The following is a 14211-nucleotide window of genomic DNA, read 5'->3' on the forward strand; positions in this document are numbered from 1 at the left end:
CTGCGGCTCTGGTAAAAATCAGATTTGGAAATTTTTCGTGTCCCTGACAATCAAAAGATATGGAGGAATTTTCTTCTTGGAACCTAGTACAATTTCCTAATATTACTGAGAACAAAACCATAAAACTGACTGAGAATGAAAAACATTCTCACTTTCTCAATTCAGGCTAAGCTTTGGGGAATTTTGTTTGTTTTCTTATGAAACCAGGGATGCCCTTCTTGTAATTCAGTGGAACATCCGCGCTTTTATGGCTGTGAAGAACTGGCCCTGGATGAAGCTTTTCTTTAAGATCAAACCTCTTCTGAAGTCTGCAGAAACTGAAAAAGAGATGGCCAATATGAAGGAAGAGTTCTTGAAACTGAAGGAGGCCCTGGAAAAATCTGAAGCCAGGAGAAAGGAACTTGAAGAAAAGCAAGTCTCTTTAGTTCAAGAAAAAAATGATTTGCTTCTCCAGCTCCAAGCTGTGAGTAGACACATATAGTCATATATTTATTAGATATTCTTTGAAACTCAAAGGCTTACAAACCAGAATGTTAGTGCAATTCAACTAAAATAAGCTGTTGGTCTTGTCAGAGTCTTGCAAAAAATTAGAGCAGATAGATAGAAATTCTCATGTTCTAGCATATAACCAGGTGGGCTAGCAATGCAAACCTTACAGGTTCTGTCCAAGGCAATGTCTGTGGCAGTTAGTTATGGAAGTAGTCTTATATGTGACCAGTCATTCTCACTACTGTCTCATCCTGCTCCGTTAATTACTTGGGGGGGACGAGTGAGGAAATAAAAAGGCCAGGCAGTCATTGCTGTCCTCTTCCTTGTGCCACACCAGGAGCAAGACACTCTGGCAGACGCTGAGGAACGATGCGATTTGTTGATTAAATCCAAGATTCAGCTGGAGGCCAAAGTAAAAGAACTGACAGAGCGGGTTGAGGACGAGGAAGAGATGAATTCTGAGCTGACTTCTAAGAAGAGAAAACTGGAAGATGAGTGCTCTGAGCTCAAGAAGGATATTGATGATCTTGAAATAACACTTGCAAAAGTAGAGAAAGAGAAGCATGCTACTGAAAACAAGGTACCTTTAGAACTTCACCATGTACTCAAAATAGGCTGGGCATGGATTACCTTTATGACAAGAGCTACTGGTCTTCTGATGGTTTTACACTCTGTAACACAGGCCATACTGAAGGATCAGTATATACAGTTATTTGACCTTATGAGGGAAAAAGTGTTAACTCTGAGCCTAAGTTTCCCTTTTTCTGAAGTTAGTTTTGCTGCAATTCAGCTAAAGAGTTATGTCCAGTTTGGGCATTTTTAAGTAAACAGTTTTCTGCCGTAACCATGAGTTCTTCCGGCTCTTCTTCTTAGAGCCTGTAAATGTACAGCTGATCTCCTGCTTCTCCCAGAGAGAATCAGAAGCTGGAGTTCACCACAATGAGAGTGACACTGAAAAGAATTTAGTACATTTGAAAGAATGTACTAAACCCACAACAAGACCTGGCACACATTGGCTCCCTTGGTGGCAATTTCACTCAAAAAGCCACAAGGGGTTGCAGGGGGAGAGATCCCTTTCTTTCCATTGTCTTCCTGCATACAAGTTCAGTACAGTCATTTGAGCCAGGCTATGATAATCCCTTGCTTCAAAGTCCTACAAATACATCATCTTCTCTCACACAGGTCAAAAATCTGACAGAAGAAATGGCAACTCTTGATGAGAATATCAGCAAACTTACTAAGGAGAAAAAGTCCCTGCAGGAAGCTCATCAGCAAGTTCTGGATGACCTACAAGCAGAGGAGGACAAGGTCAACACACTGAGCAAAGCTAAAGTGAAACTGGAACAGCAAGTGGATGATGTAAGCTGGCTCTGCCTTCATGTTTTCCCAGGCTTGTTTGTCTACCACTTACAGTTTCATGAGTCCGAAATGTTGCAAATCTTTGAAATGTATTCCTGTCCTTTTAGAAATGATTGTGCATTTAGACATGCAGCCCTTGTTGTAGTGTCTGTAAAAGGTATAATTACAGGAATGCTATAAAAACTTATCTGTGTAGTTCAGCCTTTGAAAGGAGTGTGATAACAAGGGAAAATCCACTGCATTTGCATTTGCAGTGCAACTGGCATGAAGTCAAACAGAATTTTGCTACTAAGAGAACTGTAATGCTTGCACAAATGTAAGGCGTGGACTAACCCTTATGTTATATTTCTTTAGCCCATATGTCCACTGACTGCTAGAAAACAAAAAATGTAAAATAGGATGCTTGTACTTAAGTACTTCTGCTTCGCCACTTGCTAGAGCTCAGCACAAACCTGGGCTTAGCATACATCCGGCTGTTGTAAACCATCTGTGTTCAATATATTTAATAAGTGACTTTGTTCCCAAAGCTTGAGGGCTCACTTGAACAAGAGAAGAAAGTGAGGATGGATCTAGAAAGGGCAAAACGCAAACTGGAAGGTGATTTGAAGCTGACCCAGGAGAGTGTCATGGACTTGGAGAACGATAAGCTGCAGATGGAAGAAAAGCTAAAAAAGTAAGAAACTGATTCTGTTGTAGAAAATAAAGCAGCACAGTTACCACTGTAATTTCAGAGCCTCCAGGTGTGTCATCCTGCTCTGATGGTGGCTAAAATGAAATTCCATAACAGAGGAGAGAGTATGTAGCCAAGGAGGGAGGGAAAATCACACTTACTTGTGCACGGTATGCCTAAAACATTAGAATTCATTACACTTTCCAGCATTTAAAAAACAAACAAACAAACAAAAAGTATTTATGTTTTTCATTGCTTAGTGGAGAAAGCTGAAGGAAGTCTCTAAAGTTGTTCATCCTAACTAGCTATGACAGTATTGTTGAAAGACCTGACTCTGTTAAATATGTTTTTGCATTGAGTCTGAAAATAACATCACTTTTGTATGACACAAAGAACCAGAAATATAATTGCACAAATGCATGCAGAGTCTTGACTTGGAAACCACTGCTCAAAGGAAGATGTGTTTTCATGCAAATAGCAATACATGAGGATTAGTTTCATTTTTAGATACATTAGAAGTTTTATTGAACAACTTTTTTAAAATTGCAAAAACCTAGCTTGAAGCTACAGAGAAAATTGTCACAGTAGGATTTTTCTTTCTGTGGCAGGAAAGAATTTGAAATGAGCCAGCTGAATTCCAAGATGGAAGATGAACAAGCTATAGTGATGCAGCTGCAGAAGAAGATCAAGGAGCTGCAGGTCAGCTTGCTTCTTTCTCATGTATCTTAGCATGAGTTTCTCTTTGTGCCTCACTGAAGGGCTTTGCAGAGATTTTTCATGGCTAGCTGCAGCTTAGCTTTGAGACTGAAAGTGGTGCAACTCTGTAGCTTCCCAGACTGATCCCTTTTTCCCTCAGGATGCTCACTCTTCCCAGTATCAGGACATATGACCACAGAATGCTAGTGGTTTCAGGCAAGGCAGAAATGCTCTGGAGTTTTGTTTTAAGTAAATAATATTGTTCCAAACCGTGGAGCTGAGGGTAGATGCTGGGGAGGATTTCAGCAGTGATAAGCATGGATTTGAAATTTAAGGGAAGGGCTCAAATGTACAGGAAATTTTCAACAGAAATGAAAAGGCCAAAGAAAGTCAGCACAGTCCAAACAAAATGTCTTGACCCAAAATATCAGCTCTGCTTTTTTGTAAATAAAGAATATTTGTATAACTTCGATGTGAAGTGTAGATTGGTCAAAATAACTGTTTCATAAAAAAGACTGTCCCAATGAATATTTGTTATTCATGCAATTCTACACACTGCTCTATTTGAAATCCCGTCTTAACACTCCTACAGAGAAGTTACTTCAGTCACAGAGTTCTTAAAATGGGCACAGAGTCCCTCCTCTTCAATGACAATTTGTTGCTGCTACTTCTACTGTCAAGTAACTTCTCTCATGTACTTCAGCTGAATGTCAAGTACATGAGTATAAGTTCAATGCACTTGACCTAAATGTCTTGAACTAGAGCTTGGAGAGCACTCTACTGTGAGAAGGATGTAATTCATCATTCTTACTCTAGCTCAAGATCTGATTTATTGGCACAAACGGGCAAGTTTCTGTGCTTCCACCTGTGTTGTAAAGTGTGAGCTGGCAGAGGGTTTAACAATTTGTAAGGTTCTTCAAGGTATTCCAATGGGAATCATCATGAAGGTGACCCAAAGGTGCTCATGTCTCTTTGGTAGGCTCGTATAGAAGAATTAGAAGAGGAGCTGGAAGCAGAAAGAGCTGCTCGAGCCAAGGTGGAAAAGCAGAGATCAGATTTGGCCCGAGAGCTGGAGGAATTAAGTGAGCGACTTGAGGAGGCTGGGGGAGCCACAGCTGCCCAGCTGGAGATGAACAAGAAACGTGAGGCAGAGTTCCTGAAGCTGCGGCGGGACCTCGAGGAGGCCACACTGCACTATGAAGCCACAGCTTCCACCCTGAGGAAGAAGCACGCAGACAGCGTGGCTGAGTTGGGGGAGCAACTGGACAACCTGCAGCGGGTCAAGCAGAAACTGGAAAAGGAGAAAAGCGAGCTGAAGATGGAAGTGGATGATCTATCATCCAACATGGAGCAGATGGTCAAGGGAAAAGTAAGGGTCCTGAGGTTTCCCAAGCCCCCAGAGGTCATCTGTAGCTAAGGCTGGTCTGAAGGTTTCCCAGGACACCTGGTAGGGCTGAAGTGTTTTAGAAGGTGGTGTCTTGCAATCTGAGAGTACTTATGTGCGTGGTGTCCCCCCTTCCCCAGTGGATAGTATAACCCTTCTTACCTGGAGATGGGACAGCAATTAAGATGGCCTGTCTAAAACATATTGTGCATCCCCAGTCACAGGCATATTTTTTATCTGTATATCTCGGAGCACAAAACTGTGTCACTGAAATTGTGCTCCCCCAGGCTGGTGATCACTGGGGTGATGCCATCCAAGACTGGATATCTCCCATCCTAAGCAGGGTCCTCTCAGATCCTGCCCTTGTTTCACAGTTTTGACCCATGTTAGCAAGGAGTGCAAAGCAAAGGCTTGCATGACCATCACATGTGTTTTTATTTCCTATGGCTGAATTATAGATTTGGTTTCCTGAGTAGATAATCTTGGTAGCTTTCAGAGCACTCTAAAGAGTGCTTTCAGTGCAAGTGAAAAAAAGAAATTTCAGTATTCTGAGAGTTAGAAAGCTGTCATCAAACTCAATTTATGATAAATGGCAATTAAAGCAGAATCAGTAGAGCAATTTCCATTGGAGGTGATTTTCCCATCTAGCAATTATGAGGAGGCTTATGCCTGAACTTCATAGGCGTGTGATTGCTTTTGAAGTTCTTGCAGAGTCTTTTTACGCTGCTGCTTTAGTTCAGAACACAGATCAGGGAAAACAAATGGGGAAGGAGGTCTGATGGGGTGATCCCTAGCCTGGGACTGTAGACACACGGCTACTATTCCCCACTTTACAGCTGTGGTATTTGTGTCTTTGCTATCTGCCATTTCTCTGAAAGGCAAACAAAAAAAGGACACATGGAAGGCTGCTGCTTCCAAATGGCTGCCTGGAGGCTACAGCTTTGTATGTCTTGTCTCCTGATTCCCATTAGGCAAATGCAGAGAAACTTTGTCGCACTTATGAAGACCATCTGAACGAGACAAAAACTAAACTGGACGAAATGACTCGCCTCATGAATGACCTCACTACTCAGAAGACAAAACTCCAGAGTGAGAATGGTATGTGCATGTTCAGCCTAAAATACGTTACTGGGGAAATAATTTATCAAGTGTGTCTCAGCCCTATGCCAGTGAGATGTATTGTGCAATGGCATCTGCTTGAAGGTGGCTGGATTAGGATTGCTAAATGAAGCAGTGGCTTTGCATCTTTTGACTTTCCTGTCTTCAATATTTTTATAACCTTGGCGGCGGGGAATAACCTTGCCTTCGACTGCCTTTTAAAACAAACCTATAACCATATTTACCAGCATACTGTGCTACCGTCTCATGAGCTGAAATGGATGTGCTGGCTAGGTACCCAGTCTCAGGAACAGGGACATGTACATCTATCTTGCCGTGCTAGAGGGAAGATGAAGGAGTTGGCATACTGCTGCTGTCTGTGTGAATACCATCTTCCTCAGCATGACCTTGGGCATTGCACTCTAGAAGACACTCACATCCGACCAAAAATACCACCTGTCCTCTAAGTGCTTATTACCTTTTTTAGCCAGAGCAGTGCTATTTAATCTCTGCGTCCTCATCAGATATCACTGCTCTGTGTATTTTCGAAGACGCATTTTCCATTTCCTGTCTGTTTTCATGTTAGTTCTATGTACTATGAGGCTGTGGTTTCCACCCTGTGGTGACGCCCTTCTTGTGATAAATGAAGCTTTCCTTATGTATCCCTCTGTTCTGTATGCTGGTCGTTGAGAGGTTCTCAGGGTGCTTTGGACCCCCCTGAAGTCTATGGAAAGCCAACATAAAGTAGTGAAGAAAAGTATAAACAAAACCAGCTACAACTGCACGTGAAAGTAAGCATCAGTCTAGTCTGATCCATGAGCTGAACTAAAATTAATGAATCAAGGTATTTGCAGTACAAATAATAATAAAAAAAAAACCAACACAAAACCAACAAAAAAACCCAAACAAACAAGTACCTAAGGAAAACTATCCCAGTGAAGTGTCTGATAGTTACAGCTTTGGAAGAAGCTTCACAAGAGGTCAGACACAATCACTGTTAGTTCTTTTCCTCAGCAGAAGTGTAAGGTGGGATTTTGATTTTGGCTGGGACTTTGTAATTTCCTGGTCTTACCCTTTTTTTTTTTGTTTGTTTCTTTGGTTAAATCCTATGGCAGGTGAATTTATAAGACAACTTGAAGAGAAGGAGTCACTGATAAGTCAGCTGTCCCGGGGGAAAACATCATTTACACAACAGATTGAAGAACTTAGGAGACAGCTAGAAGAGGAAACCAAGGTAATGCTTTGACTGTGTCCCATTCATTGAGATGGAACAGGGAAAACTGTTCATGTTCATCTGTAGCCTGGATAAAAGTTGAAATGAGACATAGGAATGAGAATGCTTCCTGGTAATTGTACTAAGTGTCTGCCCCTGACTGAGGCAAGTCACAGGAGAAGAGTTTGGGAAAATAATCAGCATCCATAATTGCTAAATAAGATCTTGCATCTTAAAAGTTTGGATGCTTCTCCAAAGGTGTTAGATTATCTTCAGTCTTGATAGCTTACTCAGCATGTCACCAGTTAGGGATGACTTCAAACACTTCTTACCTCACTTGATCTGGATCGTCAAGACCAGAGGCAAACAGAAAAAAAGGCTTAAGCCTCCATTTGAATTTCTAGGGGCTGTTTGTTTGGGTTTTTCTGTAGGTAACCCTGCAATGTTGTGACCTTTATATTCCTGCAGTCCAAAAATGCCCTGGCTCACGCCCTGCAAGCGGCCAGGCACGACTGTGATCTCTTGCGGGAGCAGTATGAGGAGGAGCAAGAAGCCAAGGCAGAGCTGCAGCGGGCTCTCTCCAAGGGAAATGCAGAAGTGGCACAGTGGAGAACAAAGTATGAGACCGATGCCATTCAGAGAACTGAGGAGCTGGAAGATGCTAAGTAAGTGGGTTATGCGGGCTTCATCGTGCCCTTGCCTGGGAGGACCGTGCTCCCTGGGTCTTGTTATGGCACTAAGGAAATAGGACAATCTGGTTGGAAAAAGCCCTCTGGCTCATTGTTGTCATTTGTGGCTCTCCTTCTGTTCCTTTCATTGCTTGAGCAGGTCAATGTTTCTGTTGAGTCCTTGTCCACGGGGTAATGGATATGGATACTGGGGTTTATTTAAGAACTAACAAGATTAGATTACCCTACTTGGTTATCTCGCACACTCACTTGCTTTGCCCCGGCCCGGTGCTACGTTCCCTAGGTCTTGACTTGCCTTCCCAGCAGGGAGATGATGGCTGCTCCAGGAAGGTAAGGCAGAAAGTCATGTTGGCTCATGCTGTGCAGCCGGTCACAGTTACCAGTCTCAGGTGTTATTGGGCAAGGTCTCTGAGTGCCTCCAGCATCTGCCTTCCGTGTATCTCTGATCTGCAGAATCTTCCCCCATTTCCAGTAGATTTTCTCTATCTAGCATCTTCACTTTCTTCTTTCTGGGCCCTCCTTTCTTTCCGGGATGTATTCTTCTTGCCGGGACTCCCAGCCCCCTGTTTTCCCAATCTAAATAGTTTCATGTCCCTTAATTGGAGGAACATGACACTTTCATTTAGACCAGGTGTTACCAAAATTTACAACCAGCCTGTCCTGGTTCCAGCTAGTGAGTCGCAGACTGCTGCTTGAGAGTTCAAAATTTCAATTTCAAATATTCGCACACAGGCACAAAATTATCTGCCACATGTCAGCATTCATAATTTAAGCTGTTTCTTTGTTTATCATAAAAATATATGATATCCCTTCTCTTCAGAGGCTTGATTTCCCCCTCCCTTCCCCTTGCTCCCCCCCCAATTTTCCCTTTCAAAACTGATTTATTGAGATACTGGTTTGGTGTTAGTTTTTCTGGATAACATGGCAGCAATGGCTCTCAGTCATTTCACTGTCTCTTCCCACCTGGTAGGAAAAAGCTTGCTGCTCGCCTGCAAGAAGCTGAGGAAGCAATTGAGGCGGCCAATGCCAAGTGCTCATCTCTGGAGAAGACAAAGCACAGGCTGCAGAACGAGCTGGAAGACATGATGATTGACCTGGAGAAGGCCAACTCAGCAGCTGCCTCCCTGGACAAAAAGCAGCGTGGGTTTGACAAGATCATCAATGACTGGAAGCAGAAGTACGAAGAGTCACAGGCTGAGCTGGAGGCTTCCCAGAAGGAGGCCCGTGGCCTCAGCACTGAGCTCTTCAAGCTGAAGAATGCCTACGAGGAGACGCTGGACCATCTGGAGACGTTGAAACGGGAAAACAAGAACCTCCAAGGTAGGCTTCATTCAGGCCTCATGTCCAGTGCGAGAGCCACACCAGTGGACAGCCAGAGGGATGCAGATGCACTGTAACAGCTGTGGGGAAAGGCATTTATCTCATCCTTGAGACTGGCTTTTTCTTTTTGTGTTTGGAGACACTGATTGATGCTGCCAATGAAGGTTTGAAACATAGAAATTGGTAGGGCCAGAGGAGAGCAGGCTTCCTTTTGCTCACCTGTCCATGAAGCTCACTGGCAGAGGTGCCAGTCTCAGGCAAGGAACAGAAAGATGACAGAAGCGCAGCGGACGAAGCCGAGATAGCTCCCAAAGCAGAGCACGGTGTTGCTAGCCTGCAGGTGACAGATAAAAACTAAACCACTATAACTACTTCAAAAAGCATTTACAAGAAAGTCTGTGCCGTCAGGTTGATCAGGTAAAAAAAGTTGCTGTAATCGAAAGTAAGGCAGCGCTTGTGTACACAGTAGTAGTTTGAGGCACAGGTCCTGTATTCACGCCCTGTGAATTTTAGTATGTTTGGGTCACTCTGATCACTAAATCCGTCAATCTTTTTTGTTTCAGAGGAGATTTCTGACCTGACCAATCAGATCAGTGAAGGAAACAAGAGCCTTCATGAAATAGAAAAAATCAAGAAACAGGTTGAACAAGAGAAGTCAGAAGTTCAGCTGGCTCTGGAAGAAGCAGAGGTAAGGAAAGAAAGCTCAAGCGAAGAGGAAAGGGTGTCTTTATCACAATTTTCCTTCCTTTTTCACCCTCTCAGCAACACAGCCAATGTGTTAATTGTTAGTAAGTGCAACCTCTCTGCACCCAGTTCCTCCGGCCTTGCTAGCCAGTGTTTTCAAGTGACTAGTGACTTTTGGAGATGTCAGGTCTAAGATCATCAAGTGGAGGCCCTTTCAAAGGAGGTGCCTTGTAGGTTTTGGTTTTTTGTGGTTTGTTTTTTTTTTTTTTTTCACTTTCAGAAATCTCAGAAATCTTCTGCTCACCTCCTGAAAATCCAGTCCTTCTCACTCGCTTCTGCATAGAATATTTCAGTCTTCCAGGAAACAGGAACTGCTGATAATTATGGTCTTACTTTATCAGATATTTCTAGTGCCTAGTTTCCAAAAACAAACTGATCATTTCCTCTTTTTGAGAATAAGACAAACTTCCTGATGACTTTGAATTGTATAAGGTCTCAGACATTGTGTTGGATATTGCAGCCTGCTTAAAAAAATGGTAGCAGTCTCAGAAACCAAATGAAAACAGGCCATTTGGAAAATCTTTGACTCCCAAGGAGTTTGGTAAAGACACTTAGCATCACTGCATTAATTTCTACAGTGACAAGTATGCACGTACCCAAGAGGGTTGCCTCATCCCAGTTTCCAGAAACAAACCCACAATACAGAACAAGCCGATTGCAAATCCTGATTATTCACTTAAAGGGCTGGGTTGTCAGGTTTTTTTAAAGTTTGGTGCATTGCAGAACTAGGAAGGGGTGTAGGTGTTGCTGGCTAGAAGCAACACAGCACATAGCAAGGGATTTTTAATGAAGGCTGCATTTCTTTTGAATTGTACTCTGAATAGTATCTGCTAAAACAAATGTCACCCAGTGACAGGGATCTGTTAATACCTTAAATGCTGTGCGACTTCTTTTGTCTGTTACAGGATGCTTTATACTTTGCAGGGATTTCACAGCCAAACAAACAGGTGTCATAATCAGAGCAGAGGAAAGATCATGTCTTTCTACCACAGCTCTGAGATGTGGAGAGTGATTACATGCTCTGTCAATAAACTTCTCTTACTAGAAAGAATACATCGGTTCTTGAGGGATCTAAGGGGCACACTTTACTTTACTGGACTGTGTGAAATAGCTTCCTAAAACTCAGTGAAATTAGGAACTAACGAAAGTAAAGTGGTGATGTATTTTAATTGTGAAAGAAATGTTTTAATACAGATTTTCTCCCTTCCATGTGAGTTTGGGTCTCTGGCAGTCACAATGGTGACAGGGTACTCCTGCGTGCTGTTCCCATTAATACGTTGTGGCTCCTTGGTGTGATGTGTGCATCCAACTGACCTGTAGCTGCTGCATGATGGCCAGAGATTAGCAAAGATTTGCACCGCTTTCTCTTCAGAACCTCCATTCTGTTTCCATCATCTCTCGAGGGAAGCAAAGCTAAGCCTGTGCAATTCTACCCTTCAGAGAGCACCTCCAAAATATATGGTGTTCAGTTCTGTTTCCCCTCCCTGTGCAATGCGAGCAACAAGGAGTCAGAATGGCACAGAGCCTGGTTTATGCAAGACCCAGAAGTCAGAGGCCCTCTTATTTCACTGTGGGCTGTTGTCAGCTTAGTTCTTGACTTCCATATATGAGAGAAATGTAAGAACAAAGACACAGGAACAAATCTCCCTTGTGTCATAGAGTTGTCTTCATGTTAATTGGAAAGAGCGGACAGAGTATTTTTGCATTTTGTCATATAGAGCTGATGTCTGTTATTTCTTTCCTTGAAGTCATATTGCCTAATAAGGTTGTATAAATGGGAGGCTTTCAACACTTCATGATTTGGAGAGATCATGAAGAGAGAGAGAAAGATTTGTGAGCTGGGGGATGTGTGGACCCCTTCACCCTCCCAACAACAATCTTGCTTTAGCTTTTGCCTATCCCTTACAAGTCCGTGAATTTCTGGAGGGTGTCTGTTCAGGGGTGCGGAGCAGGGAACGTCTGTTGATATCAAAACCACACAGGCATGGCCTAAGGTATTTTTTTTTGTGAGCCGTGGCCTGTTTGACAATTTGTCCTCTGAGGAGCTTGCTGCTCAGTTTTCCAGCTGCCACGTTGCATTAAAAGGCAAATAAATGCATTGTTTTGCCCTGTAAGCCGCTCATGTCCTTGCCTAGAGAGAGAGGCAGGGAGGAAACAGTGCTATTGGGAACAGGAAGAAAAGTGTGAAGGGATCATCTTTGTGCACCAGTTTGTGATTTGAAAAAATAAAAAAAATAGCGACTCCTGGCCTGCAAGCTCTTGGTGCTTTTTATTTCAGGGAGCTTTGGAGCATGAAGAAAGTAAGACCCTTCGTTTTCAGCTTGAACTTTCTCAGGTTAAAGCAGAGTTTGAAAGGAAGCTGACAGAAAAGGAGGAAGAAATGGAAAACATAAGGTACTGTGCAGGAAGCAGCATGGTTTTTTAAGGGGAAAATCTCAAAAGACCAGAAATATTCTCAAGACCCAAGCCAGTCAAATGCACCACAGGTAGTTGTGCCAGCACAAGCAGATACTGTCCATACTAGAAACAAAGACAGCTCTGTTTATTTCCCAAAAGGCAGTCTTACCACATTACCATTTCTTAGTTCAAATATTCCTGTCTGTTCAGCCTCTGCCAGCATACACGTAAGCCCGTCATGCATACCACATCGCAGCCGTAACACAACTGACTGGCATAACCAAAGTCGCAGCAGACCAAGGGCCACTAAGTCTATATGTTTACAGTATGGAGACAAGTATGTCTAGAGAGCTGCCTTCTCCTAATCCTCTAGGATGGTGGCCTCCCAAGGGGAACCACAGGCAAAATCAGCAGTACTGCCTCAGTGGCGCCCAAACCTATGTTATCTGAAGACAATCTTTACCTCTGCCTTTAGTTAATTTATGCAGTTATAGCTACACTGATTGTGGGAGGATGTGAGGAGCTTGCTGTTATGTGTACACCATTTGGTGTCAACTATGTCATTGTTTGTTGGTAGGGAAGGGGAAGTTCAAGGCTCACCTTGGCCAAGGCAGATACAAGGACTGATTGTTTAAAAAACAAATAATGTTTCAGCCCTTTCAGATACTATCTTCTAATGTCCTGCAGATGTCTAGATTACAGAGATCTCAGGACACGCTATCCTAAACAATGCTTTCTGCCTCAGCTTTGTTATGAACGTTTTGCTGCTAAGTCGTTCAGCAGTCATATCTAGGGCACAGTTCAGTATCTTGCTGAAGCAATAAGGCCCTCAAGGTTTTCCTTGTTGACTCGGTTCCCAGGACTCCTATGCTTTCAGCAGAACTTGGCCAGCAGCAATAGAAATGTTTCCCTGTGTGAGTCATATTCCATGCTTTGAGTTACCTTCTGGTTGTAAGAGAGCAAAACTTTCGTTGTAGGACTTGACTGTTAGAGAGTCAAGAAAATTAAGCACCTGTCTGTATCTGTTTTGCCATCTTTAAATTGGCACTAAGCTGCCTTTCACAGGGGGACCAGGCTGTTAATTAGGATGGGCTTAATCTCTCCTAACTTTAGATGTCCATAACACAGATTTCTCTTCCTGAATTATTCCCCTTATAATTGAGCATAAGAAATGTGTTTCAACATCTACTCTAAGACACAATAAATTGTAGCTTACACATGCCATTTACTATAAAGAGCGCCTAGAGTAATTGGTTTAGAATGTAGCAGCCTACCTTCAGTTTGATTAATCCCCTCCACTAATGCTTTCATAAAAAGGCTGAGATATAAAACATCCCAGTAAATGATTCAGTCAATGTCTTGGTTACTGCTAAGCTTGAAATGCTACTTGTTAGGTTCAAACCTGTACTTGCTTGAGTTCACAAGAGATCTGAGAGAACTCCTTGCTCCAATAATGCCAAAGGAAACGTGGGAGAAGGATGCTATAGGTGCTTACAGATCAGGAGTTAGCTGAGGGTGTGAAGCACACCAGCCAGTTAGATGGAAGCGAGGCACTAGAAACCTGTGCTATGTATGTCATTCAGAAATATACTACTTCAAGAAATGAGACACTTTCAGAAAGTGAAGTACTGTTGCATGTAGTTCTACATTCCTGTGCGGAGAGGAAAATTACTCCATTCACCCTTCATGTCCTTTTTACGTTATTCTGTAATCAGGAGAAATCAGCAACGCGCCATAGATTCGCTGCAGTCGACCCTTGATTCTGAAGCCCGGAGCAGAAATGAGGCCATCCGGCTCAAGAAGAAGATGGAAGGGGACCTCAACGAGATGGAAATCCAGCTCAGCCATGCTAACAGGCATGCTGCAGAAGCAACAAAGTCAGCACGTGTCTTGCAGACACAAATAAAGGTACTCTGAGAGCTGCCAGTCCCAAGCACCCAATGGCAGGTGCAGCCTATGTTTCGTTAGCACAAAGCAAAACAGCAATGGTGATGGTAATTAATGGAGAAGCTACTCCCAACAATGTGCAGGGAAAGCCCTTAGTGATCACATCTGGCGTAAGAGAATACTGAAATGTGGATTTCTTCCAAGACTTGCATACAAGCTGGTTGAAATCCAGTCATAAAACCCTTGCTGGCTACAGCCTCCTGCA

At 43.0% G+C, this 14211-nt stretch overlaps 1 protein-coding gene across 6 annotated transcripts in view; it reads left to right on the forward strand.

Annotated features, from left to right (window-relative positions):
- The window catches only part of MYH15 (myosin heavy chain 15), a gene marked incomplete at both ends in the record, with an annotated part of 45862 nt that overhangs the window by 23299 nt on the left and 8352 nt on the right, over positions 1–14211 (forward strand). For all 6 annotated transcript variants that reach the window (XM_082304112.1, XM_082304113.1, XM_082304108.1 and 3 more), the window contains 13 exons: positions 208–463; positions 827–1069; positions 1672–1848; positions 2376–2521; positions 3127–3217; positions 4194–4583; positions 5570–5696; positions 6812–6930; positions 7378–7574; positions 8569–8918; positions 9482–9606; positions 11941–12056; positions 13775–13967. In XM_082304112.1, coding sequence (XP_082160238.1) covers positions 208–463; positions 827–1069; positions 1672–1848; positions 2376–2521; positions 3127–3217; positions 4194–4583; positions 5570–5696; positions 6812–6930; positions 7378–7574; positions 8569–8918; positions 9482–9606; positions 11941–12056; positions 13775–13967 — 2530 coding nt within the window. The remainder of the gene's footprint in view (positions 1–207; positions 464–826; positions 1070–1671; positions 1849–2375; positions 2522–3126; positions 3218–4193; positions 4584–5569; positions 5697–6811; positions 6931–7377; positions 7575–8568; positions 8919–9481; positions 9607–11940; positions 12057–13774; positions 13968–14211) is intronic.

This window comes from Platalea leucorodia (genome assembly GCF_965183815.1).
Source record: "Platalea leucorodia genome assembly, chromosome: 2".
NCBI classification, from domain to species: Eukaryota; Metazoa; Chordata; class Aves; order Pelecaniformes; family Threskiornithidae; genus Platalea; species Platalea leucorodia.